This window comes from Micromys minutus (genome assembly GCF_963924665.1).
Source record: "Micromys minutus genome assembly, chromosome: 31".
NCBI lineage: Eukaryota > Metazoa > Chordata > Mammalia > Rodentia > Muridae > Micromys > Micromys minutus.
In genome coordinates, this window is record NC_137966.1 from 16,312,344 (window position 1) to 16,338,772 (window position 26,429).

The 26,429-nt window shown below is 48.3% G+C and overlaps 2 protein-coding genes across 2 annotated transcripts; both read right to left on the reverse strand.

Annotated features, from left to right (window-relative positions):
• Positions 1–484: 484 nt before the first annotated feature.
• On the reverse strand, positions 485–5,402 carry LOC308440282 (testisin-like; the record flags this gene model as incomplete). Its single annotated transcript, XM_080942300.1, has 5 exons — positions 485–709; positions 990–1,144; positions 3,882–4,165; positions 4,728–4,944; positions 5,288–5,402. The coding sequence occupies 5 exons, from the start codon at positions 5,400–5,402 to the stop codon at positions 485–487; spliced, it is 996 nt and encodes a 331-aa protein (XP_080798426.1).
• Positions 5,403–14,840: 9,438 nt separating this feature from the next.
• LOC308440283 (serine protease 33-like) lies at positions 14,841–19,959 on the reverse strand (the record flags this gene model as incomplete). The annotated part of the gene is made up of 5 exons (XM_080942301.1): positions 14,841–15,104; positions 16,433–16,596; positions 17,542–17,822; positions 19,244–19,406; positions 19,830–19,959. 5 exons carry the CDS (start codon positions 19,957–19,959, stop codon positions 14,841–14,843), a joined length of 1,002 nt encoding a protein of 333 aa, XP_080798427.1.
• Between the last annotated feature and the right edge of the window lie 6,470 nt (positions 19,960–26,429).

The window sequence follows — 26,429 nt, forward strand, 5'->3', positions numbered from 1 at the left end:
TTGTCTTTATGCCTGCATATAGAAGAGGGAGTCAAATCCCATTACAGATGGCTGGGAGCCACCACGTGGTTGTGGAGCTCCCGTTCAGTGTACTGAGGGAACCCAGACTATGCTGTTAGGAGTAGGGACCACACCCACTCACTCTCCTGGGTGCTGGTCTTTGCAGAGGACGCATGATCCTCCTGCCTCGGTATCTCACGTTCTGAAGTTATAGGTGCATGCCACCACACCCAGCCACAAATAGTGACTTTTGTAATTGCATTAAACCGAGAGGACGCTACTGTTTGCAACCAAAACTCAGCTAATGCCGGTGGGTCAAGATTGTAGGGGTTAGATAGAGGTTTCGGATTGAGAGAAACGGATGGGCCTCAGCGGGTGGCCATCCAAGTTAAAGGGAAGATGGGAAAATATCAACATGTTTATTAGCAAACATGATACAAAAGAAACACACCCTGGCCCCATAGGTGGACTGCTCAGGCAGGCCTCAGCAGAGTAGCCAGGCCAGAGTAAGAAACAGCAGCAGGGGGGCTGGGTCAGGCCTGAATATTCCGTTGTGGATCATGGTCGACCGGATCCAGTTGTAGTGATGACTGATGTTGGTGTAAACTCCAGGGCGATTGGGCCGACCACAGCCTATGCCCCAGCTCACGACTCCAATCTGATACCACACCAAACCCTGGTTGCAGACCAAGGGTCCTCCTGAGTCACCCTGAGGAGCAACGTAGGTAACCCTGATCTGCAGGGTGACAAGTGGGACCAGGAGAGAGGCTAGGGGAGAAGGGGGTGCTGTGGGTCTGGCAGACTGGGGGAATATCCTACTCCTTGTCGTAACAGCAGTGGGCCCTCAGTTTCTTCATCTGCAAAGTGGGGCCATGGTCTATACCCCAAGACAAAATGAGGTCCTATATTAAACCTCAATTGGGTGGGAGTTGAGCTATAAATGACAGGGTACTGGGCCCAGATCATGGTGGTTGGGAGGTGACACTTACAAAGCAGGCGTCCTTGCCACCCTCAGGAGTGCCAGCGCAAACCATGTCTCCCCAGATGTTCATGCGGAAGTCTGACTTTTTGTACAGATGGTTACACATACTGCTGTTGATGATAGCCACCTGCACTTCCTGGAGGACGCTGGGAGTTGGCAGACCTGTGTGGGGGATGGAAGACGGAAGAGACAGAACCCTGGATCCTCTTCTCCTGGAAGGGATAGCCTAGGGTGTGGGGACAGGGGTGTCCTGGGGCACCTACTGTGCCTGAGACATCACCATGAATGGTTCCCAGTTGCTAACGTCATGGGCAAGTGACAGTTTCACAGGACTCAGTAGACAAAGGCATTGTCAATGGTGTCAATGGTGTCCACTGAGGCTGGCTGTAGAATGCACATGAAGTCACTGCCTGAGCTGGCAACCAAATTATATACAAGGGAAGGAGTGAATGCAGCAAGCCAAGTCCTGCAGAGACATCTTTCCTTCTAGGATGTCCTTAGGCCTGAGCCAAGAGCCCTAAAGCAACTCTAGAATGCAACGGTATTAGGATACGCTAATTTCAAGAGCAGTTCTGAGGGAGAGCTCCATTACTAGCACACACTAAGGAACTGTCAGCTCCTGGTGTGAACTCCAGGCATTGTCAACTCTGCACAGTATGACAAGAGCCGCAATGGCTGCTTCCTGTCCTCTGAGACGTCAGAAGGGCTCTGCCAAGCCAGCAAGATTGTTATCTACTTAACCGAAAAGGAGGCTGAAACGCACAGTTCAGCCGAGCGCCTTGTTCGAAGTGTGCCAGCTCAGCGCAGAGCAAAGGAAACGTTCCCCCAGCTCCAGGGTGAACAGAGGTGCATTCACACCAGGGCTGTGCTGCCTGCCTCACGTGCACGAAGACTGAGAATGAAGCTGGGGTTCAAGGCAACGACCCCATCACCATCCCTTCTGCACCTGGAAGGTGGGCAGCAAAGTGGGCCTGGAACGGGTCCTAGACTCACCCCTCTGGGAGAAGGAAGTGGTCTCCTAACATACAGGCAGACTGACCGTTGCGTTCCCTGTTCTCCCTGCCAGTTCCAGCTGTGTGGCCGTGGAACCTGGCCTAAACTCCTTTTATTAGTTCTAGGGCCTTGGACATTTTCCATAAAGCTCTTAAATTTCCTCAGCTATAAAGTGGTCATAAAAACACACAGGCAGGATGGCTCAGTGGGTAGTGCCCCTTGCCCTCAAGTCTAATTTTGATCCCCAAGGCCCACATGGTAAAAGGAGAGGACAGCTTTCACACATGGGCCTCTGCATGAACTTGCACGCCCATCATATACGGAACATAGAGCAGGAGAGACAGTCGGTGGTGACGAGTACTCACAGCTCTTTCAGAGAATGTAGGTTCAGTTCCCAGTACCCACGGGTGCTCGCGACCACCTCTAGCTCCAGTTCCAAGGGAGTTGAAGCCCTGTACTAGCCTCTTCCGGTAGTTACATACATACATACATAAATACATACATACATGCACACAAGCCCATGAACACACATATGTTTTTGTTGTTACTGCTGTTTTGTTCTGTTTTGTTTTCGAGACAGGGTTTCTCTGTGTAGCTCTGGCTGTCCTGGAACTCACTCTGTAGACCAGGCTGGCCTCAGACTCACAGAGATCTGCCTGCCTCTGCCTCCTGAGTGCTGGGATTAAAGGTACAACCACTGCCTGCCCCTTTCCTCTTTTAAAATAAATATTTTTAAGACAAAATAAATAGATGTTATGCCTCTAAAGGGGGCTGGAGAAATGTCTCAGAAGCTAAGAACACTTTCTGGGTCATGAGGACTAGAGTTAGGATCCTAACATTACCGAGAGGCTCACAAACACCTCTAACCTCAGCTCCTGGGGAGCCCACACCCTCTTCTGCCCTCTGTGGTCATCTGTATACATACATACACACACACACAGACACACAGACACACATGCATGCACATCACTGAGACATGCTCACACACATGCAAAGCAAATCAAATACTTAAGTCCCTTTTCTTAAAAATGACACCCTTGGGCTTAGAAGCTGGTTCCAAAGGTTTTTCAGCACCCGGATGATAGCTCACAACTGTCTATGACCGCAGCTAGGGGGGGATCTGAGACAGACAGCTGCAGGCAAAGCACTCATATACAAAATAATAATAATAATAATAATAATAATAATAATAATATGACGTGTTTGTTTGTTTTTTTTTTAAGTATGCAGTTGTCTTGATGCACCGGGGTCCCCAAGCTTGCAACAATGCCGGGCACATGACTTGCAGGAGAGGAGCTGAATCTATTACTACTACTCTTGTTAGGGGACATTGCAGAGACAGACCAGGTCAGAGAGAACTGAGCTGGGTCACTTCAGGCACCAAGGGACATGCCATGCCCCAGGTGCCCTAGGGCACCTAGATGGGAACTGTTCCTGGTGCTTCCTGGGGTGGGGGTTGGGGCTTTGTGTAAGGGCTTCTGCTGAGTTTCAGGCAGGTGCTTAGGTGATTAGATCCTTTATGGATCTCCAAAGGGGTCTCTGTGGTGAGGCAAGACTGGAGGGAAATGCACAGTTGGAAATGGGGTGGATGGAGCAGGGTTTCCTGCTGCTCATTTATGATTGGTGCCTGCCGAAGTGGGAAGACCATAGAAGCAGTGTCCTGGAAGTCATCCTACAGGCCCTATCAGGTCCCCCGCTCCTTCAAGACTCCCTGACACCTCTGAGTTCCTGTCTGGAAGGAAAGGACTGGCTCCTGCCCTCTTTGCAGGCAAAAGTAAGAAAAATAAACAAGATGTCGAGTGAGTGAGCGAGAGGGGCTCTGTGGGGCCTCAGAACCCAGGGAGGGAGGGAGAAGGTGGATGTGAGAGAATAGGGTGTCCCTCCCCCCATCTGTACCCAGCCTCACTCTCATCCTCTCCAATCGCCCCCCAGCCGGTCACCCAGCAGTCAGTTCGCTTCTCAAACTTGTGCGTGGAGTTCAGGAGGCAGATGGGTTGGATGAAGTTATTGTAGGTGACAGGGGATGACAGCTTCAGCAGAGCTATGTCGTTAGGAAACAAGTCCTTGTACTTGGGGCTCAGAAAGATGTCTTCTATTTGGTAACGGTTGGAATAGGCCTTCAGGTTCCAGAGAGATGGCCTGGAGGTCAGCTCACCAAACTGGACTGTCCAATCATAAGGATCGTTATCCCTAAAAAAAAAAAGAAAGAAAGAAAAAAAGAAAGAAAGAAGAAAATTGTTATCCCTGCCAGAGAAGGGGAGCACAGTTCAAGACACCTGAGCTCAGCTGGGCCACTCGGGTGACACTATACTTCTTGTCTTTCGTACAACTTCCCATTTGGGCCAAAAAGGTCTCCCACAGGGGCCACGGAGTCCAGACAGGCTGAGGAAAGTCCTTGCTCCTGGGCACAGTCTTGTCGTCTGTTTAAGCAGTCCTAAAGACAGGAGGTGAGCCTTGGGGAGCCCTTGCTAGTCCCCAAAGAAGCTGAGTAAATCTGAGAACTAGCATGGGGATGTTTGGGGAGGACTTGAAGAAGGAAGACCAGCAGTCAAAACACTCAAAGGGAATGAGAATGCCCCGAGAGAACATTCTAGAAGAACCGGAAGAGAGTTCCCTCCAGGGGCATTAGTGTAAAATCTTACCGATTTAACCCATCACAGCTATGCCTGAGGATACACTAAAATGCCAAATTCAGGGCCAGGATTACGAACCCTCCCACCCCTCAGCTGTCCCGGCTTGACTCCAGACTCACTTTTGGAAGCAGTGGGCCGCTGTAAGCACCCAGCGGCGGTTGAGCAAGGTTGCGCCACATAAGTGGTTACCCCATACACGTAGGCTCCCTTGCCATGGCCAGCGGCCAAGCACGGAATCATCGCCACCCACGATGCGTGAATGGGTGATCCTGTGACCGCAGGGCCCTGTGAGGAGGAGCAGATGGAGCAGATTTCCCCTCCCACCCCCCACTGACACTGTTTAGCTGTAGGGCGAGGGAAGGGAGGGACTTCTGAGGATCTGCTGGGACACTCCCCACGTGATCAGTGTGCACCTGCCCCCACACCCCACACCCCGGGGCGGGAGGGGGGGTGTGCGTTACTACCAAACACAGTTGAGTTCTCGATCCTGGGGAATACTTGAAGTGCACCCCCGACACAGGCCCACCACGCAGGAAACGTGTTCGGAGCACCTTACCTGACAATAGGTCCTGCAGTTCTGGGTGGAAGGGAGAAAAGAATGAATAAACTTCACCTTCAGTTCCCCATCTGCCAGTCACTGCCCCCACGTCCCACAACAGTACCACCAAGAGCAGCTCACCGGGTTTCTTGGGATCCGCGGTATGCGCCGGATCTGCCTGCAAATAGGTTGACTGTAAGACCACCGCCACCGCAACCACCAGCAGTGGCACCAACGTCTTGCCCCGCGCGCCCATGGCCACCTCTCCTGCCACCTGTCACCCCCCCTCTTACTTCCTGCTACGCCAGGCCCGCGCCCACTCTGGGGAAGACACAGATCCCTAGGCCCAAGGGCTGTTTGGGGACCCTGGTGCCCTAACACTGCCTTCCAGGGCATCCACTAAAGCTGTTGATGAGGCACAGCAAGCTTGGTGGACCAACCGGGAGCAGTCCTTGTGTGGTCTGAGCTCAGGGGATGCCGGTTGCCTCCCCTGTTGCCCTCTGTTCCCTGCACATGACTTCCTCCTAAGGATCAAGCTTAGCCGGAGGTCCGCTCAGGACTGTCCATAGCACTTCTGAGGCCTTTCCCTGTTGGGATCAGTCAAGAACTTGCTCCTTCACAGGACTTGGTTGGCGAAAACGAGGCTCCTGGGCTTTCTCCCTTAACAGGCAATTCCTGAGCCGGCATAGGCGACCCCCTGCCAGCAAGGTTCTCTTTAATAGCCCTGCTGCACCTTTTAAAATCTATTTACTTTTCTTCTTTTCTTGTGCTCTATCGTCTTTGTCTTTATTGTTCGTCGTTTTTCTTTTTGAGACAGTGATTTGGTTTGTAGCCCACACCGGCCTCAAGTTTACGATCGTCAGTTACCTAGAGCTTCCTCCGTCCTGGGTTTACAGACACGTGCCTCCTAGAATTTCTTTACACACACGCACGCGCACTAAAAACTATAAAAATATTTTAAAACATATAAAGGGATGTTTTGTTTGTTTGTTGTTTTGTTTTTCCATGCAGGGTTTCTCTGTGTAGCCCTGGCCATCCAATAACTCTACCCAAAAACTCACTCTCTAGACCAGGATGGCCTGGAACTCACAGAGATCTGCTTGCCTCATGGCTGGAATTAAAGGCACATGCTACCACCACCCAGCAGAGAGAAAGATTTTAATTAAACATTCATTTTCTCTTTTTTTGTGAGTTTTGTTTGGTTTTGGGGGTTTTTTTGTTTGTTTGTTTGTTTTGTTTTGTTTGTTTTATGAGGTGTTTGTTTGTTTGTTTTTGAGGCCAAGTCTTACTACATAGCTCTGGCTGCCCTGGAACTCTCCGTGTAGACCATGTTGGTCTTGAAGTCACATTGATCTTCCTGTCACTGCCTCTTTGTGCTGAGACTAAACACATATGCCACCATGTTCAGTTTATTTTCTCTTAAAAAAAATAATTTGTTTGTGTGTGTCACTGACTGCTCTTCCAGAGGTCCTGAGTTCAAATCCTAGCAACTCACAACTATCTATAATGAAATCTGATGGTCTTTTCTGGTGACAGTCACAGTGTAAATAAAATAAATAAATCTTTAAAAAAAAGACATACAGTACCATGCCTGGCTAGTATGGTATTATTGCATATAGACAATGTGCAGCTATCAGATTAGGTTAAATGGCTAAATCCATACCATCAAACACTTATAGCTTCTTTGAGCTGGAAATATTCTCTCTACTATTCTGAAATAATCAATGGCTGTTACCTATAGTTCACCACACACACATACACACACACACACACACACACACACACACACACACACACACACACGCTTTGGTACTTTAGAAATTACTCTTTCTATCCTGGGCCCCGACCACTTTTATGCTGTTTGGTTTTGTTTAGAGTTTGTTTTATTGTGATGAGATGGACCTCGGGGTCCTGTATACGCTGGGCAAGGCCTTTCCCGATGGGTGACATGCCCAGCTCTTGGTATTTATACTGTGTCTAATTTAATTCACTTGGGTAATGCCCTACAGTCATTTCATCCATGTTGCAGCTAAGGACAGGACCTTGTTCTATTTGTGGATGAATAATATTCAGTTCTGCATCTGCGCCACAGTCTTTACCCTGCGTCCATTGACAGATGTCCCTGCTGAGCCAGTGTCTCGGCTGCTTCAGTGAACAGACCCAGGCTGAAGAGAAATCTGGGTTAGATCTTTATCTTCTCCATCATTCAGTTGATTTCTTTACTAACATACTGTGTCAACATTTTTATCCTGTGTGCATGTTGTGTTTTGTGCATATTCTCCCTGTCTGTCTGTCTGTCTGTCTTCGCCCCTTCCCACTTTCATACTGGTCCCCTTCCGGATAACAAAATATTAGTGGAGGGCTAGAGAGAAGGTTCAACAGGGAAAAGCACTTGTTGCTCTTGCCAAGGCCCTCATGACTCCCAACACTCACAGAGCAGCTCACAAGCATGAGTAAGTCTAGTTCTAGGAGATTTGACCTGTGATACATGTGGTGCACATACACACACATACATACATGCACACATACACACATACATACATATAAACACATACACACAGACATACTCATACACACATATGTAACATATACACATATACATCCACACACAATACATATGCATACATACACATGCATGCACATACATATACACATACATATGTACATACATGCATGCAAAAACTCTTACACATGTCTTTTGATTAAAAAATAGTACAGTATTTAGGTTTAGGTTCCACATGTATGAAAGCATGTGGTGTTCACCTGTGGTTACCTCTTTTCCTTTATTAAAAGTTTTTATTGATTCTTTGAGAATTTCACAGCATGCACCCCAATCCCACTCATCTTTCATCCATTTGTGTCTGTCCTTCGCCCTCGCAACCTCCCCTCAAATAAAATTAAAATAAAAACAAACAGCAACAACAAAGTCTTGCCCTGGAAGCTGTCGTGTGTCACAACGTGTCCCACAGCACAGCCTTTCGTCCACACATCTTTACATGCAAATGTCCACTGCAGTGAATCACTGGTCCGATTCGAGGCCTCTGGCTTCTGTTTCACTAGCATGGACCACATGGCGACCACTGCTGCTTGACACAGCTCCAGCATGTCGGCACCAAGGACCACAGTTCTCCAGCATCCTTTTACTTCTGTCTGATGATTCTCATCCTTTTTTCCTTTGGGAATTTCTGTATGGGCTTTGGTAGAGGATGTGTTCATATACAGCGGCAGCCTCTCTAAACAAAATAATTCTTTGGAAGAGATCTCCAACATCCTGGAACCGTATGTCGTAATAACTGTTTCTCCCCAGTGTGCCCCCATTTGCACCAAAATTAGAGAAGTCAAAGATTTATTAATTAAAAAATAAAAAATAATGCTAGAAACTCTTGGGTACAGGAATGAAAGCACACAATAAAGAGAAACAATGGGCCAGAGTCTGAGGACTTGGCAGTTGAGGACAAGAGTTCAGTTCATTATAGAACAGCGCCCACTATTGGTTCCCTGGGTATATGACTTACAGGATGAATGGTAAGATCTGGAAGGCTCTAGGAGGAGCAGATTCTGTTAAGCTAGACTGGCTTGATGCCCCTCTGCCATACACAGGAGCGTACACTGAAGGAATTAGGATACTGGAAAAAGAGTGAGATGTCAGGACCTCCCTTTGGAAGGATGTATGGGGAGGACGGCCATATTGTAAGACTCAGGCACATGGAAAAAGAGTGAGATGTCAGGACCTCCCTTTGGGAGGATGTATGGGGAGGACGGCCATATTGTAAGACTCAGCACATGGGAACACAACTAGAAAACAGCTCAATGCTTATGTGCTACACGGTGCAAACCTGCCTCGTGCCCCTTGAGGAATGGAAATTTCTCTTATGAGTTTGTTTCTCAGAACTCAGTGTCCTGCACCTCCCGACCGCAAAGGCTGAGAACGTGGAGGACATGTAAAAAGGCACCTGGTGGGCTTGCTGAACCTTATAGAAAAACAGGGACTTAGATGCTTGCTTGCTGAACGTACTGCTTTTGCTTTAAAGAAAAATCCTGCGATAAAGTTGGGAGCCTCTTTCATTCTGGATGCCAAAATGGCTTAAAAAGAATCTGTGAAAAGATCACGCATCTCTTGAAATCATTAAGTCTGCTCTCAGTGTTACCTGTGGCTACGCTGTTATACAACCACGGCGTATAAAAGCTGTAGCCTTTTTTTTTTTCCAATAAACACAGCCATCCTGATTCATCCTCAGATGGTGTCAGTCTCTTTCCCCTGCTGACTACACACCTCTGCTTTGGGACCTGAACCCCATTGGGGCTGAACTCTGTCACTACACTATCAACACAATCCTCACCGGGCCGACTCTCAGATATGCTGCTGTTGCCCTGTGTCATGGAGACCCTGCAGCTTTGGATCCACAGGACGGGTCCTTTCATGTTCCCCAGCAGTTCATAGATGGGGTAGATGATGGAGTAGGTCAACCCAAAGCTCTAGATCTGGGCCTGAGTGATAGCTGAGTTGATCAGCCTTCCAGCTGTCTCCCACACCCACACCACCAGGGGGCGCTCTTCAGCACTGCCCTGACCAGCAGGCAAGGAGTGGGGTGTCTCACCAGCACCCACAACACCAGAGCCAGCTCTATGCTTGCCTCACAAGCACCGTCTCCTTCCTTTTATTCTGTTTCCTTCTCCCCCAAATAGTCCTCTTTGTGTCTTCTTATATATGAGTTAACTGTTTTTAAGGTTTATTTATTTTACAGGACTGGATAGTGGTAGGTACCACATATTGCCCTTACAGAAGACCCCAGTTCAGTTTCCAGCACATGTGTTGGGCAACTCACAACTCCCTGTAACACTAGATCCAGTCCTTCTGGCTTCCACGGACACACACACACACACACACACACACACACACACAATGTGATTTTAAAACAAACGGATTTTAATTTTTAATTTTAAAATGCTTTGCCTGCTTCCACGCAAGCGCAACACATGAGTATACAGAACCAGTGGAGGCCAGCAGGGGGCACCAGCTCCCGTGAAATAGACATTAGAGATCGCTGTAAGCAGCATGTGGGGGTCCAGGATATGAACCCAGGTCTTCTGCAAGAGCAGGTGCTCTTAACTAATGAGCCGTCTCTCCAGCCCCTAAAGATTTTATACAACTATGTGTGTGTGTTGGGAGCCAGGGGTATGTTTGTGTGAGTGTAGGTGCCCTCAGAGACCAGAGGCTTCAGATCCTCCGGAGCTGCATCAGATCCTGGGAAGGAGACTTGGGTCCTCTGCAAGAGCATAGCCACCACTCTTAAAACTTGAGAAACTTGGAAATAGCCTTTTATTCTGAGTATGGGTAAAAGGGGAGAACTAACCTGCTAAATGTTGCCCTCTGACCTGCACACTGAGCTGTATGTACTATATATACATCCCCAGAACACCAAGCACACATTTTGATGTCTGGAGGTCAAGAAAAGTGTATGATAGGGAGACACCGCTGGGTTGACACCAGAGTCCCAGTGCCCTGTGCTCACTAGGGGAGTTCTGTATTAGCTTCCTGTTGTTATACTCGGAATGCCCATCAAAACCTGAGGGAGGAAAGCTTTATGTCAGCTCACTGGCAGGGTGATGGCACATATTTTTAATCCCAACAGAGGCAGATGGATCTCTGTGAGTTCAAGGCTACCCTGGTCTACATAGTGAGTTCCAGGACATCTAGAGCAATATAATAAAGAAAGCTTGTCTGAGAAGGTAAATTATTAATGATCTCAGGACCTGTGCCTGTGTGGTGTCCCTCTGTGTGTCTTGAGCCCCATTTCTTTGAGGACACAGTGGGTTGAGAAAGTAGTGAATTCCCAGCACTACCTTCAGGGGCTCCCTCCAGGCATTTCTGCTGTTGTGGGTGTCTGCTTCCTGGAAGTCCTGAGCCTTAAATCTAGAGGGAAGGCAGAAGCAATCAGCCAGAGACCCCACCAGGAGGTGCTGTAGGGAGTGTTCCCAAATGGTGACCTCAGAGGTGCTGGTGTGGCAATGAAGGCGAAGAATCTCCAGAACTTCACATGCTGTGCTCAGTCACTCCTCCCAGTGGGCACACGAGCTGGCCAAGACACTCAAGAAATGGGTCCTGTTGCAGTAAATATTAAAAATAAAAAATGCTTATCTCTTTATTGGCCCCTCGATCTCACTCCAAGGGCCCGATTCTAGTACAGAGCCACACATACCTCTGTTTCTCGGTCCGAGCAGCCACCACGGTCTAACTTTGTCTGTGCGACTCCCTTCCCTGGTGGTTCTCCACTGCCTGTTTTCCGTCTCCTTCCCAGGGTGTTTCTTTATCCCAAAGTTCAACATACTCTATAGCCCGATAGCTTTTCATACAGGTTTATGTGTTCAATTCTCAATCAAAACACAAGATCACATCAAATAGACAAAGATACAAACTGCCCTTCTATATGAGATACTAGACCTATAAAATCCTTAATGTTCATAGCTCTTTAATGCCAATTAAGCCTACCTGGATCTAGCTCGTCTTTCTGAACTTCCATATTGAGACCTCTCGCTTCTCCCTCGTTCTCTGACCTCTCTCTCCACCTCCCTTACCCTGCTCAGTCACTGGCTCTCCTTTATTTTACTAATTAAGATGGGAGGGTTCAGATGAAGTCACCTCATGAGTATATGACTAGGCTGCCCTTTTTGGGGAAGTGGAATTAACATTAAAATACGAACAGCTTCAGGACAATCTACAGAATCCCAAGGCAGCTAGCTGGTTAGGAGACCAGGTCCATGGGATGGTAAAGAAGAAAGATTTTCTCGAGGGACTTTTATGTCTCTTAGCACCCTAGCATTCATGTCTCAGCCAGTCTCTGTGTGCTCTCTGCTGCCACAAACACAGATCACCACCCAGGCACAGTGCCAGCTACCACCCTTGAGACACAATGGAACACAATTCTGACTTGACTACAGCCCAAAGGGTTGCTTGGGCCACAGAACCCTAACTGACCTCAAAGCTATCCAAGCTGTTGTTGTTGTTGCTATATTGTATGTGAGAAGGGGGTGGTATGTGTGTGTGTGTGAGGTGCTGTGTGTGTATGTAGCTGTCCAAGCTTTTGTTGTTGTTGTTATACTGTGGGGGGGTGGTAATTGTGTGTGTGGGGGGGTGATAAGTATGTGTGTGTGGATGCATATGAAGGATTATGTTTGTATATGTACATGGGTTGGTGTGTATGTGTGTATTGGATGGTGTGTATATATATATGTATGTGTATTGTATTGGATGATGTGTGCGAACATGTATATGGAGTAGTATGTGACTGTGTGTGTGTGCGTGTATATGGTGTGGTTGTATGTGTGTATCAAGTGATTTGTGACGTACAGTAGGGCTGTGTTTGTGTGGGGTGTGTGTGTGTGTGTCTGTGTGTCTGTGTGTGTGTATTGGGTGGTGTGTGTATGTGTATGAGTGTGTATATAGGATAGTGTGGGGGGTTATGTGTGTGTGTATGGGATGTGTGTATGTATTAGATGGTATGTGTATGTGTGTATATTGGGTGTGTGTGTATATGTGTAGGGTGGTTATGTGTGTGTATGTGTGTAGGTCTGCTCCTACCATGTGTGTTCCAGGGGTCAATGTGAAGCCATCAGGCTTAATGACAAGAGTCTTTACCCACTGAGACACCTCACTGGCCCTCTCCACCTCCTCAGCAACCTTTCCCTTCTCTGGCCCTAGGCCATCCTTTCACACTGAAATCTGCATCTGCCTCAGCCACTAGGGGGCCACAGACAGTCTGGGGACAACTATGGAACCCGCACTTTAGGCCCCCATGCTGGTGGCATCTCCTCAGCAGGGCCCTCTGTACCCTGATCTTACCAAAACGAATGCTAGAGACCCTCTGTGAACCATCTGCTCTACAGCCGCAGAGCTCGAGAGCTAGAGAGAGCCCCCTGCTGGTCTATAGCTCTCTCTGAGCTGCTTGTGAGAGTCATGTGCTGGTCAAAGGGCTGACAGAGGATGGAGGCTGGAGGAAACAGAAGAGGAAAAGGAAGTACACAGGCTATCGGCATCCCCAGGGCCGAGGGTATCAGGAGTGGCCTTACCAGGGCCCCCTCAGTGACCTCCAGATGGTGTTAACTCTTTGGAAGCCTGAGACAGGATCTTTGAAGCTCAGAAGAGCCTTGGCTGTGCCCAGCTCCCTCTGAAAGGATGAGGTTTCTTCCCTGGCTCCTCTACCCTGTCTCATTAAGATGCCACTCCATGGGGCTCCTGCAAAAGTGAACAGAGACAGCAGGTCTTGTCCCAGCTGAGCAGTATGTGACAGAGTCTGTCACATGAGGAGAGAGTGAAGAGGTCCACACGCCTTCCTGATGTACCCCAGCCAGGAGCACAGTGTTTGGAGGAGCACCCCAGGAGAGGGAGACTCAGGAACACGGGGAACCACACCGTGGTCGTATCTGACCATGAGAACTGATCTGGAGACGGGTATGAGCCGTTTACCTCAGAGCGGGATGACTGTGATTAGAACATACTGTCCCACCTGAGGACCAGTCAGCACCACCCCATCTCCATCACTACTTCAACCTCACTTCGGTCTGACGCTGGGCAAACTGTCAGGAGGCCCAGGGGCCAGTGGATGCCTCTGGGACTGACCCAGCCAGCAGGAGATAGCTCCAGAGGCTGACAATCCTGTCACAGCAGGCTAAAATAGTGAAGGTAGACCTGAGCCAGAGGGGACCTGTGGGACAGTATGACCATTGGGCCAGAGGAGTATCCTGGGACAGGCTTCCCTGGAGGGACAGGACGTGAAGGACAGAAGTTGACACCATACCAAAACTATTTACACCCAAAAGTGTGAGCTGGGATCTAATCTGCTGCACCCAGGATCTACAGATTTAACCTACTACCACTCCTGCCCATAGCCCAGGGATTGGGCCTCACACCTGCCAGTAATGCCGAGATTCATTTTGATCCTACCAATGACCCTTAGGATTTACCTCATGCCCCCCTATGAGCCCGTAAGTGACCCCATACCTTACTTATGACCCTAATATTATTCCAGTCCTAACAATGACCTCAGAATCTTCAGAAAGTCCTCTGACATCTTTACAAGTAAGGAAGCCGAGCTGAGGAACTGGACAAGCTAAAGTTTCCAACTTTTCATGCTTCTGCTTCTGAGCAATAGCATCGGGTGACACTATATGGGTGACGTTTGCATATGCGGAAGGCGTGTAGGGGCATCCCTCTGGGTGCCTGCGGAGGATGAAGCTCATACACTAGGAGGAACCACTCAGTGAGAAAGTGTGTGCTGCTGGATCCAGTCTTTATTGTTTCAGACACAGATGTACTGTAGAAAGACCTGCCCAGTCACGGAAGCCACCAAACGATACCCTGAAAGGTGGCTGTGGCCTGTGCTCCACTCAGGAGTGAGAGGCAAGAAGGACACTTGCCCCTCTGTCCCTGGAAACCCACAGGCCCCATGTGAGAGGCAGCTCAGTATCCACCGGGCCAGGAGACCAGAGTTTAGCTGACAGTCCCAAGGGTCTTAATGATGTGGGACTTAGGAGGTTTCTGTGGGGGTGAGGAGAGGGTCCCTAAAGGGCAGAGCATGGATGGGGTGCTTGTCTTCAGGTAGCTGTGCAGGGAGAGCACAGGAGAAGCCATGCTAGCCTAGAAGCAGATTGAGGGTAAGAGTTCCAGGTATATTTGCTGAGATGATGACGTTGCACGTTAGGACCCCAGGAGGAAGAAGGTGCTGCTGAGGGTCGTGAGAAACAGCAACAGGCCCGAGAGTGGCGTGCTTGAAAGGCTGGGGGAGAAATTTTTTCCTTCTGTGACTATCCTCATTGTCTCTTGAATCCATGAGATGTAGAAGCTGACATTGGTGTAAACGCCCGGCCTCTTGAACAGAGCACAGTCAGATCCCCAACTCACCACCCCTGCCTGGATCCAGACGTTATTAATCTCACAGACCAGGGGACCTCCAGAATCACCCTGAGGAGAAAAAAAAAGGATACACAGGTGTTGGAGTTGCCTGAGCCCCACTGCCTTCATCACACAGGTAGAAAACACAGGTTGAAGTTCTCCTGCCCAATCCCTCCAGACTCTCGTCATTCCAGACAAGATCAAGGGAATTAGAAGTTTCTAGAAGGTTTCAGGGATGGGTGATCTGAGAACTGTAGGAAAAAGGGGATCCCTAGCAGATGGGACACTTGACCTAGTGTCTAAATAAAATACGAACTTCTGCCGCAGCCGTGAGTTCAGAGCAAAGAGGAGAGGCCACCCCAGAGCTGCTGGCGGTGCTTCTTGCTTCAGCTTGTTTGATTTTATCGAAAACATCTCTTTGAAGAAACAATCAAAACTTATTTGTCAGTCAGGGTGTGTGGAAGAGCAAACGAGAAAGGATAAATCCAACCAAGCTTGAGCCTGACCTGCCCCTGCTGAAAATGTACTCAAAGGCTTCTAGTGTTATCGGCAAGGAGGGGGATGGACTCTGGTCCCAAAAGAAAACTTTCAGAAGAGAGGTAAATCAGTTATTTAACTCTCTGTCTCTGTGTGTCTGTGTGTGTGTGTGTGTCTGTCTGTCTGTCTGTCTCTCTCTCTCTCTCTCTCTCTCTCTCTCTCTCTGTCTGTCTGTCTCTCTGTCTCTCTCACACACACACATTCCTTAACTCTGATGAGGGTGGAGCCCAAGGCCTTTCAAACGATAGGTGAACAGTCTACCACACCCACACCCCCGGCTCTCTAGTCATATTTCTTTTATTTTATTTGACACAGGTGAGGCATGTGGGGAGAGGTGTGTGCACGTAGAGGCCAAAGGTCAGCATTGTGTGTCTTCCCTTCTCACTCTCTACCCAGTCTCTCATTGAACTTAGGAACATACATTTTGTTTAGACTGGCCGGCCAGCAAGGCCCTGGAACCTGCCTGTCTCTGACACTACACCCACCCTCACGCTGGGGTCTTTTTAATTTTATTTTTCCAAGACAGGGTTTCTCTGTGTAGCCCTGGCTGATCTGGAAGTCCCTTTGTGGACCAGGCTGGCCTTGAACTCAAAGATTCACCTGCCTCTGCCTCCTGAGATCAAAATTGTGGGCCACCACTGCCTGGCTGCATCTTGTACTTGTGATACAGTCAATGAACCATCTTCCCAGCCCTGATTATGCGTCTATAATATTTGGAAGGGAGAACTTTTGAAGTGCATGCGTGACTGTGTGCGTGCATGCATGTGTATGCTGCCCAGCCCCCTGGAAGGTGGGGAGAGGAACACCCCGCCCTCTGAGGTTGCTGTTGAGATGGTGTTGTCTAAATGTGGTTCACTCACATTACAAGCATCCTTCTTGCCTTCCTCGAAACCAGCACACAGCATGTCTTCGAGGATGACTGGCTTCCCGCTGGAAATGGAGTTCTCCTGGTAGTAGGCATCACAGGTCTGGGTATCGATAAGAGGCACCTGCAGCTCCTGCAGGGTGAAGGGTGGTTGGAGCGCTGCAGTTGGGAGAGAGCAGAGTTAGGATAAAAGGACACCCCATGGCCTCCCAGTCCCACATGTCTCACAGAACCCTGTGACCAGGGTCATTTCTTCTGCTTCTTTGATTGGAGCCTTGTTTCCCACACGAAACCCCTGAAAGCTTTGCAAAGGTGGGATCTGAGGTTGGAGTGGTACCCAAGAGTGGAGACATAGATGTCCTCACAATCCCAACCTGGGAGATCAGGCTGAGAAAGAAGCTCCCGACAGACACAGAGAGGAGATCTGGGGAGGTCTGTGAGAACCCCAAGGCTAAGGCATTGCAGCTAAGGGTCCAGGAGCACACAGCACTGGCAGATGTTGAGAGCCAAAGAGGGGCCCTCCCTAGAGCCCTGAAAGGTTTGATGCCCAGATAATACCTTAATTTCAGGCTTCTGGTCTCCTGAATGGGGAGTAAGCACCTATCTGATTAACCCTCAGCCTCAGGCCACTACACTGAGACTGCAGACGCGATGACAGAGATGAGGACTGTGACCGCTAGAAATGGAAATGCCTGTAAAAAGCATTGTGCTGTGCACCTCTGGCTTTAACCCCACTGGGTTAACTCTTGAGAACTCACTGACCAGATTGTGAAAGCTGCCCACTCAGAAATCGTCCCCTGGTAAGCACTCTCCACAAGGGCCTTGGCAGCAAAGATGGCAGGAAGATTGTGATGCAGGCCAGGTGAGCATCTTTTAGCCCATTGCTGGATGTAACACTATCCTTTTGGCTATTAGATGCTAGGAGGGCATCTGGAAGCGGGCAGCAGCCAGCAAATGATGAGCTGTTGTGGCAATGGTTCAATGTACCCTCTGCGTAGACTCCAAATGAGTCCTGTCTGAGGGTAGGGACTGGCTCTAGGGAAGGTGTCAAGACTGGCCCTCCCATTCTCCCCCTACCCTGCCACCAGCACCAAACGTCCTTACGTTGATTTGTGGCTATGTTTCCCCAGCCAGTGACCCAACACATGGTGCCAGGAGCCAGGGGGTCACCAGGTTTCGGGAGGCAGACTGGGAGCATGTAGTCATTGAAGGAGATAGACGAAGCCAGCTGTATCAGGGCAATGTCTCCACTGCTGATCTCCTCTGCTGAATAGCTTGGGTGCTTGATAAACCGGACCACGTCTCTCAGCTCCTTCGGCTCATCGTCCTCAGGGTAAGAGGAGATGGTACCCAGCAGTACTTTGTAGGCAGACAGGGGCTGGTCCCTGGGAAAATGGGGAGGTCAGAAAATGAAAGATAGTCGTCATGCAGAGGCTCTAATATTGCTACTGGGCTTTTCTGAGAGCTAAGCACATGGGAGCAATGCCAAGCACCCCCTTTAATGACCACCATTAACGATCATTGTAACCCGTAAGTCTACCATCACATCCTCCATTTTTTCAGATGTGGAACACAACTAGGAAAGTCAAGTCACCCATCCAAAGGCCATCTGGCTAACGAGCAGTATATTCAAGACCTTGGATTCTTGGGACTTAGACAGATGGGTCAGTGTGTAAGAACACTTATAGTACAAGCATAAAGACTTGAGTTTGGATCTCCACGACCCACATGAAAGCCAGGTGATGGCCATATCTGCAACCCCAGCCTGACCCTACGGAGAAGTGGGAGGAGGAGACAGGCGAATTAATAAAAGCTTCCTGACCACCTAGCCCACTATATGCAGCTGTGGACAAAAGGAGAAGCCCTGTCTCAAAGAGAAAGGTGAGGGCTGGAGAGATGGCTCAGTGGTAAGAGCCCTGACTGCTCTTCTAGAGGACATGAGTTCAATTCCCAACAGCCACATGGTGGCTCACAGCCATCAGCAATGAAGCTGGTGCCCTCTTCTGGCTTACAGGCAGAATATACTATACATATTAAAGAGAATGCTCTATACATATAAAAAAAAATTTTTTTTAATTAGAAACAACAACAACAATAATAAAAAAGCAAAGTGAAAGGTAAGGAATGACCCCCCGAGGGTGTCCTCTGACTGTCACACACACACACTGTGGCATGTCTGTGCTCACAGTCACACACCCCCATGACCACTTCACTTATGTTCACATATATACACAAAAACCTTGGGCTCTTAAGGACTGATTCAGTAACTGTTCTCCCCCCACTCCCGTGTGTGTGTATCTGTGTGTCCGCGTGTCAGTGTGTCAGTGGGTACACATGTTCCTGTGCATGTACAGAAAGCATAGGATGATCTCAGATGTCCTAGTCTATTACTAATGACCTTGAGACAGGATTTCCCGTGTGACCTAGAGCTATGCTGGAGGTCAACAATCCCGAGAGCCTCCTGTTTCCCCAAGCATAGGCCACACGAACTTAGCTTTTTGCATGAACTTAGGCCAGGGATTTAAACTTGGTTCCTCAGGCTTGTACTGCAAACCCTCTTACCCCATCCTCTTCACCCAAGAGTTGATTTGGGGGAATAAAAAGATTAGGTGACTGACCTACCGGGGCCAGTCCAGAGTCAGGTAGACAACCTGGACAGGTCACCAAGATAATAAAATGGCGTGACCCTCATCTCCTACCATAGTAAGCAGAGGTTGTGGTCCAAATGGAGAAATGGAGAAATCTGGAAGGAATGTAGGGAAACCCAGCTGGCCCCAGCCCACATGACCCGTAGGGAGACACTCACTGGTTGAAGCAGTGGGCAGCAGTCAGCACCCAGTCCTCAGCAATCAGAGATCCCCCACACACGTGCGCCCCATACTCCCTCACGCTGACCTGCCAAGGCCACTGGCCCAACTTGGCATTCTGTCCCGACACGATACGGTCTGATGCCCTGCGACGTCCACACACTGCAAGGAATTGGTAGGATTGGGTAACATATGGCTGTTCTGCCCTTCCCTACACCTTCAGACCTGGCTCATTTGTCACAGCCCCTGGGAACTTGACCAGTGTGGGCCAGAGGATGTCCCCGGCGCCTGGCTCCAATAGCACCTGCCTGCTATGAGGCCAGAAGGAGCCAGGATCAGACTGGGTCTGCCTCCAAACCTGATTCTGCTTCCTCCTTCCTGAAATCTCGGCACCTGAAGGCCGAGTCAGAAGGATCAGGAATTCAGTTAGGAAATAAAATAGAGGCCAGTCTGGGCCACAGTGAGACCTTGACTCAAAACTAAATGAAACCAAATAAAGCAAAACAAAACTAAAAAGCACCTGAGCAACAAAACCTGCATTCTATGCACCTCCCTGAAGCTCCCGCTCCCCATCCCCCACTTTACCTGAATCCAGGTCAATGCTTCTCCTGTGTGTCTTGGTAGAAAAGCTGTAGGAGTCAGTTGTGAGGACCTCGCTCCCCAAAAGGACTCCAGGAAAGAGGGTATACAGGATGGGGAGCAGGACCAGCCCCATGATACACCTGCTGGGGCCAGACACTCCAGGAATGAGGAAGAGTGATCACAGCTCTGGTGTGGTTTCAGGACTTGCCCTGGGGTGGGGCTCAGCCTCCACACCTGCCCTGTAACCTTGGCAGAGACCTCACTCCTCCACTGTCCCTGGGCACAGAGACCCTGGCTTCCCTACTTGCTTCATGATCTAGGGTCCTCTGGGGCAGTGAGCGGGGGGGCCTTCCTGATACAGGAATCACAGGATCTATAGTCTTCTTTTTTTATTGATGCAGAGTCATTGTATAGTGTGTCTGGCGCTTGCAACCAACCACAATGGCACCCTGAGGAGTCTCTGTGTCCATCATTGTCCATCAGAGGCAGCCATGGGCCTGCGTCTTTGGCTCCAGGGGCTCAGGGATAGTGTATGCAGTAGGGCAGGCCAGCACTGGGCTGAAACAGGAGACATGAAGACATCCTTTCAGGCTCCCATGGTATTTGTCTTCTCCAGAGACTTCTATTTTGCTGACTACCCTTCACTCAGTCTCTAGGTAACTCCTTTCAAAAAGGATTGTTCCCGGAAAGGCTCACTGACCTTCTGAACACCCAGATGCCCTCATTGAAATAGAAACTGTACACAGTGATTATATCACCAGCGGCAGTGTGACTTTAGTCACGGGAAAATAGCATTATGCATCAGAGCACCAGTCCCAGATCCCATCGTATCCAAGATTCAAGTTCCTACATCCGTTTCCATCCCGCGTGCAGTGTGCTCACCGATATATGTGTAATTTAAAATAAAGAAAACAAGGGCTTAGGATGTAGCTCAGTTGGTAGTGTGCCCGCCTGCATGCGCAAAGCTCTGCATTTGACCCCCAGCACCTGCATGACCCCGGTGTGCTGTTTGTAGTAAATGCCTGCAGTTCAGTACTCAGGAGGCAGAGACAACCGAATCAAAAGTTCAGAGTCATCCGAGGCTCCAATAGTGCCTTTGAGGCTATGGTGCTTTGAATGAGAATGTCCCCTCCCCTTAGGCGCACATATACGAATGCTTAGTCTCCAGCCCGTGGAACTGTTTGAGAAGAACTAGGAGGTGTGGCCTTGTTAGAGGAGGCAGGTTACTCGGGGTGGGCGTTGAGATTTCAATAGTCCAAACTGAAGATGATGTCGTTATGCAGGAAGGCAGGTCAAGAATAAAGTGAGACTGGTGAGAAGAAAAGATGGGCGGGGACAAAGTTTTAGGAGAGGAAGGAGAGAGAGCAAGGAGAGGCAAGATGTAGAGAAAAAGATGACCGGCTGTGTGTCACTGCATAGCTACAGGTCGTAATGAATATTGTATAAGGGATGGATTTATATAGGATGATTTTTCTTGTCTAGGTGGCCAACTTACATCATTTGGCTCTGTGTTTATGGTGTGGGTGTTTTGTGGGGTGTAAAGTTTACTGAGAAAATCTAAGATAAAACTACTGTTGAATTACAAGTTTCTGGAGTTTTGAATCTGTCGGGCTGGTTGGAATGTGGGTAGAGTTCGTGGCTGGCCCTCTGCGGGAAAAGAGATGCCAGAGGAGAGATCCCTGAGAGATCCCTGAGATGACCACCACCTTTTTAATATGTACCGTAACACACACCAGGTCTTTCATCCTGTCGCCTGTGGATCAGGGTGTAAAGCTCTCAGCTACAGCCCAGGCCTACCTATCTGCCACCATGATGATCATGTACGAATCCTCTGAAAGTATAAGCTAGCCCCCAGTTAAATGCACTGTGTGCTGGCTAGCCAGGTACAACGGTATGCACTCATAATTCGCTAGGGAAGCAAAAACAGATCGTTGGAGCTTGCTGGCCAGCCAAAGCTCATCAGCAAGCCCCAGGCTCCACTGAGAGACTCTGTCTCAAAATAAACAAACCGGGGTAGAGAGCTGGAGAGACGCCCCCGTGGTTAAGAGCACTTGGTGCTATTGTAGAAGACCAGGCTTTGATTCCTCGAAGAAGGCCACTCACAATCGTCTGTAACCTTAGTTCTGGGGATCTGATGCCCTCTGCTGGCCTCTGCGGGTACGTGCAGGCAAAACTCTCAAACATAAAATAGAAATAAATACATCTTTAAGGAAGGATGGAAGAGGGATAAATAAGGTAGACAGCGTGCATGCCTGTGCAAGTGCGCGCACACACACACGCACACACACACATACACACACACACACACGTCGGGAAGGCTCAGAGAATTGCAATATGAGATTTATAAAGGCCCTCCCTTGGTTATAAAGATCAGTTAATGATTGCTGAGAGGAGGGAGTGCATATCTGGCAGGGCTGCCTGTACTTTGAGCCATCCTCATCTAGTGTGTACTTCTGGTGATGTAGCTGCCTTTGAGTGACCCATGTTCTAATCGGTAGCCCCAGCAGCAACCCACTAGGTCACTGAGCTACATGTGGGCCGAACCTCTTCCAAGTCTGTCATTGGTGTCCTGTCTGAATGAATAGACAGACCTGTTATTTTCTTTCCCAGGAAACGTCATACAATACTCCCCAAGAAAGGGGAGGGAGAAAAGGAAAGGGGAGGGGAAGAGACATGAAGGGAGGGGAGGAGGAGGGACGACATGGCAAGGAAGAATTAGAAAAAAACAATTGTTCTGGAGAATTCCTCCAAGACCAGAGCCAGTACCTACTCTGTTCATCTCTGGCCCTTAGGTCTCACACCCACCCATCCACAAATTTCTGTGTTTCCAGGCACCTGGTTCCCTGCTTGGCGCTGTACCGGTAAATATCCCTCTGAAGGATTTTACCAGGCCAGCAGGGAGCCGTAGATCCTTCCTCCCCAGGCATGCTCACCAGGTTTCTCATTTCAACAAGTGTTGCTCTGGGAATAATCAATACGTCACATTTCTCCCTCATCAGAACTCACGATCTAAGACACCCCCCCACACACACACAAACAGACACTTGGTGTATACAGGACCCGCCTCCAGCATGCCCTGCCTTGTAATAAGATGAAGACCCCAGAGCCTGGTTTTGCTGTTCAGATTTTTCAAACCCTTTATTTTAGTTTAACACATGTATTCATTTTTATGTGCCTGTGTGTATGTACGTACAAGCACATACAAGTGCTGTGGGCCTGGTGCCTATGGCAACAGAAGAAGGTGCCAAATCCTCTGGAACTAAAGGTACATATGGTTGTAAGCTATCATGTGAATACTGAGAACCAAACTCTGGTCCTCCACAGAATAGCAAGTCCTCTTAGCCACTGAGACATCTCTATAACCCAACTAACACTTTTTGTCGTGGGGGAAAAAAAATGTGTGTGTATGCCTGTATATATATTTGAGTATTTGAGTGTGTTATGCATATATATGTATGGGTGAGGACACATGTGTGGAGACCAGAGGTTGGCACAGGGTGTCTCCCTCAATTACTCTCCACCTTTTTTTTTTTTTTTTTTTTGAGACGGGTTCTTTCACTGTGCCTGGAGCTCACTGATTTGGCTAAGATGGCTGATCAGCCAGCCCCAGGGATTCTCTTGTCTATGCCTCTAGCATTGGGGTCACAGACACACACAGTTATACTCTGCTTCTTACGTGGGAGCTGGGGGTCTGTATTAATAAGGGTTCTTTAAAGAAACAGAACTGATGGGGTGTGTGTGTGTGTGTGTGTGTGTGTGTGCTCACGTGTGTCTTAAAAGAGGATTTATTACAGAGGCTTACAGGCTGCGGTCTGACTGGCCCAATAATTATTATCTCTCAAAAGAAAGACCAAGAACCCTGCAGTTATTCAGTCCGTGAGGATGGATGTCTCAACTGGTCTTTAATCTATGTTGGCTTCCTGAAGAAGCAGGTTCTTATATCAGCGAAGGAACTCATCAGCACTGGGACAGATGAACGTGCCACAGAGAACAGACAGGCAAAAGAAAGAGCTGTCTTCTTTCATGTCCTTTTAAGTAGGCTGCCACCAGAAGGTACGGCCCAGATTTCAGGGTTCTTCCCTCCCACTTCAAATGATCTAGGAAATCCCCCACAGGTGTGTCCAACTGTTAGGATCTATTAACTCTAAATTCCATCAAGTTGACAGTTAAGATTAACAATCACTGTATTGCCTGAGCCATCATCTGCCCAGGTTGTATTGTGGAAAACATTTATTACACATTACTATAGTAATACAAAGAGAGCCCAGCCCTGTCTCCAGACTTGAACGTGCTGCAAATGCGGAGCTGATGCTGCACAACCTTCTCTTTGCTCCGACATCTCAGCTCCACAGCCCTCACCTCTGCTTCCCCTAAACCTTTCTTCGTTAGCTAGGTCTGTGTTACCTTTCATCTCTTCTGCTAATGTGCTTCACCCAGAAGTTACAGCTCTCACTTCTAGTCACACCCTGTGCTCTCAGTGCTCTTGTCTGATGTGTGCAAGTGCCTCTCCAGTCTTGCTAAGGGGAGCCAGGCAGGAATGATGTGCCCCTTTAATCCCAACACTCAAGAGGCAGAGGCAGGTGGACCTCCAAATTGGAGGCCAGCTTGATCTACAAAAAAGACTTCCAGGACAGCCAGGGATACAAAGAGAAACCCTGTCTTGACAAAAAAAAAAAAAAAAAAAAAAAAAAAAAAAAAAAAAAAATTAAGAAAAAGAAAAAAGTCTTTATAAGAGAAATTTAGGAGACCCACCCCCAAAGGCTGTTGTTCATGTATTACTTCAATTTCTTCATTCTTTTCCCTTTTTCAATTCTGAGGGTTGAACCCGAGTCTTGTTTGTGCTAGGCACATCTTCTTCAGATAATCCATCCCTAGATCTTTTGGTTGCTGTCCTAGTTTCCTTATGTTGCTGTGTATTGGGAATACAAAGGTCTTTGTGCTCACTAATAAGTACTAGAAAAATCAGGATTGTTAAGCACACAGGGTTGCCTCTTCAACAGAAGAGATCATCTAAGTTAAGAATGTCTAAGTTAAACTGTGAAGAGACAACATGACCACACCTGTAGGTTAATGTCAAGGCGATATATGATTGGACAGTAGAGAGTGGGGCGGAGACAAAGTTGGGAAAGCAGAAGGGGAGGAAAGAGACAGGTATTCACGATGGAGACAGCAGAGAAGGATGGTTCAGGTCAAGGTGAATCAGATCGGTTTTGTCTTGTCTAGGTGGGAGGTTTATATCTTTATTAATTGGCAGTGAATATATTTTAGATGTAGTGTGGATTAAAATTTAACATATAAACCTGTTTGATAAGTTAATCTTTATGGAGTCATGTTTTTACCAGGCAGTGAAGAAAAGTGAGTGAAAACAACTCACAGGGCAGTTGTAGGACAGAAGCAGCAGGGGCAGGTGGAGTGAACCGTGCCTGAGTTCTTAGAGGCAGCATGTAGTCGCTAAGATAGAGATACCCTGCAATGCCATGTGGTCTTATGGGAACCAGCACTAGCAAGAGATAAAGGGTTACCATTATTTTATTTTTACTACAACACACAGCAACTCTTATAAAGGACATTTAATCAGGCTAGTGTACAGTTTCAGAAGTTTAATCTATTATCATCATAGTGGGAATCATGGTAGCACATGAACAGACATGGTACTGAGGAAGCTGAGAATCCTGCATCTCCATCCATAGCAGCGGGAGACTGTGTACCACAGTGGGCATAGCTTTAGCATAAAAAACCTCAGATCCCACCTCCCACAGAGACAAACTTCCTCCAACAAGGCCACACCTCCTAATAGTTCCATTCCCTATGGGCCAAAAATTCAAACACAATAGTCTGGGGGCGGGGGGAGGGGGGCTCATACCTAATTAAACTACAACAGAGATAAATAACCTCATTTCTTCCCAGAAGACCAGAAATAGAAGTGGCCTGTAGGCTTACATTTAAAAAAAAAAAACAAAAACAAAAACCTATTTTAATAAGGGTTCTTAAATACATCAGTCTCTCAGCAGAGATAGGGGCAAAGAAAGGTTAATAGAAAATGGGAGTTGTGGACTTGTTTAGAGATAGTTCTTTGGGGCAATTCCAATCTTCGTTGTCAGTAGTCCAGTCCAATAGCAAACACTAAATTCAAGTCAATAGTAGCATCTCGATCCAGCAGTAATCAGGAAACTCTGCTAAATCATCGCCAAGGGAAGAAGCAGCCAGAATACCACCAGAACTTCTTTAGCGCATTTCTCTCTACACAGTCACAACAAGCGGAGATCCGTGAAGACCAGCAAAGCGTTGCAAGGTGAACCAATGCAATGAGTGATCCACTGTCTGCGGGCTTCTACTTACACGCTCTCCAAACATCACACATCCTCTTAAGTGTCGCTTCAGCAAACGTTCTCTCATAAAACAGCTTCCAGAAAAAACATCACATGACACAACGGAGTCTCCAAAGAAACCAGAAATGTCCACTTTAGTGACCCATAGCCTAGATGACCACTGTGGTATCTGTAGGCTAGGCCATACATGACTCCTGAAGGCTTCCATAAGCAGGATTGGAAGTAGCTAAAAATATAGGTGACCTCTGTGCCTTCTGTATGACTCAGACCACAC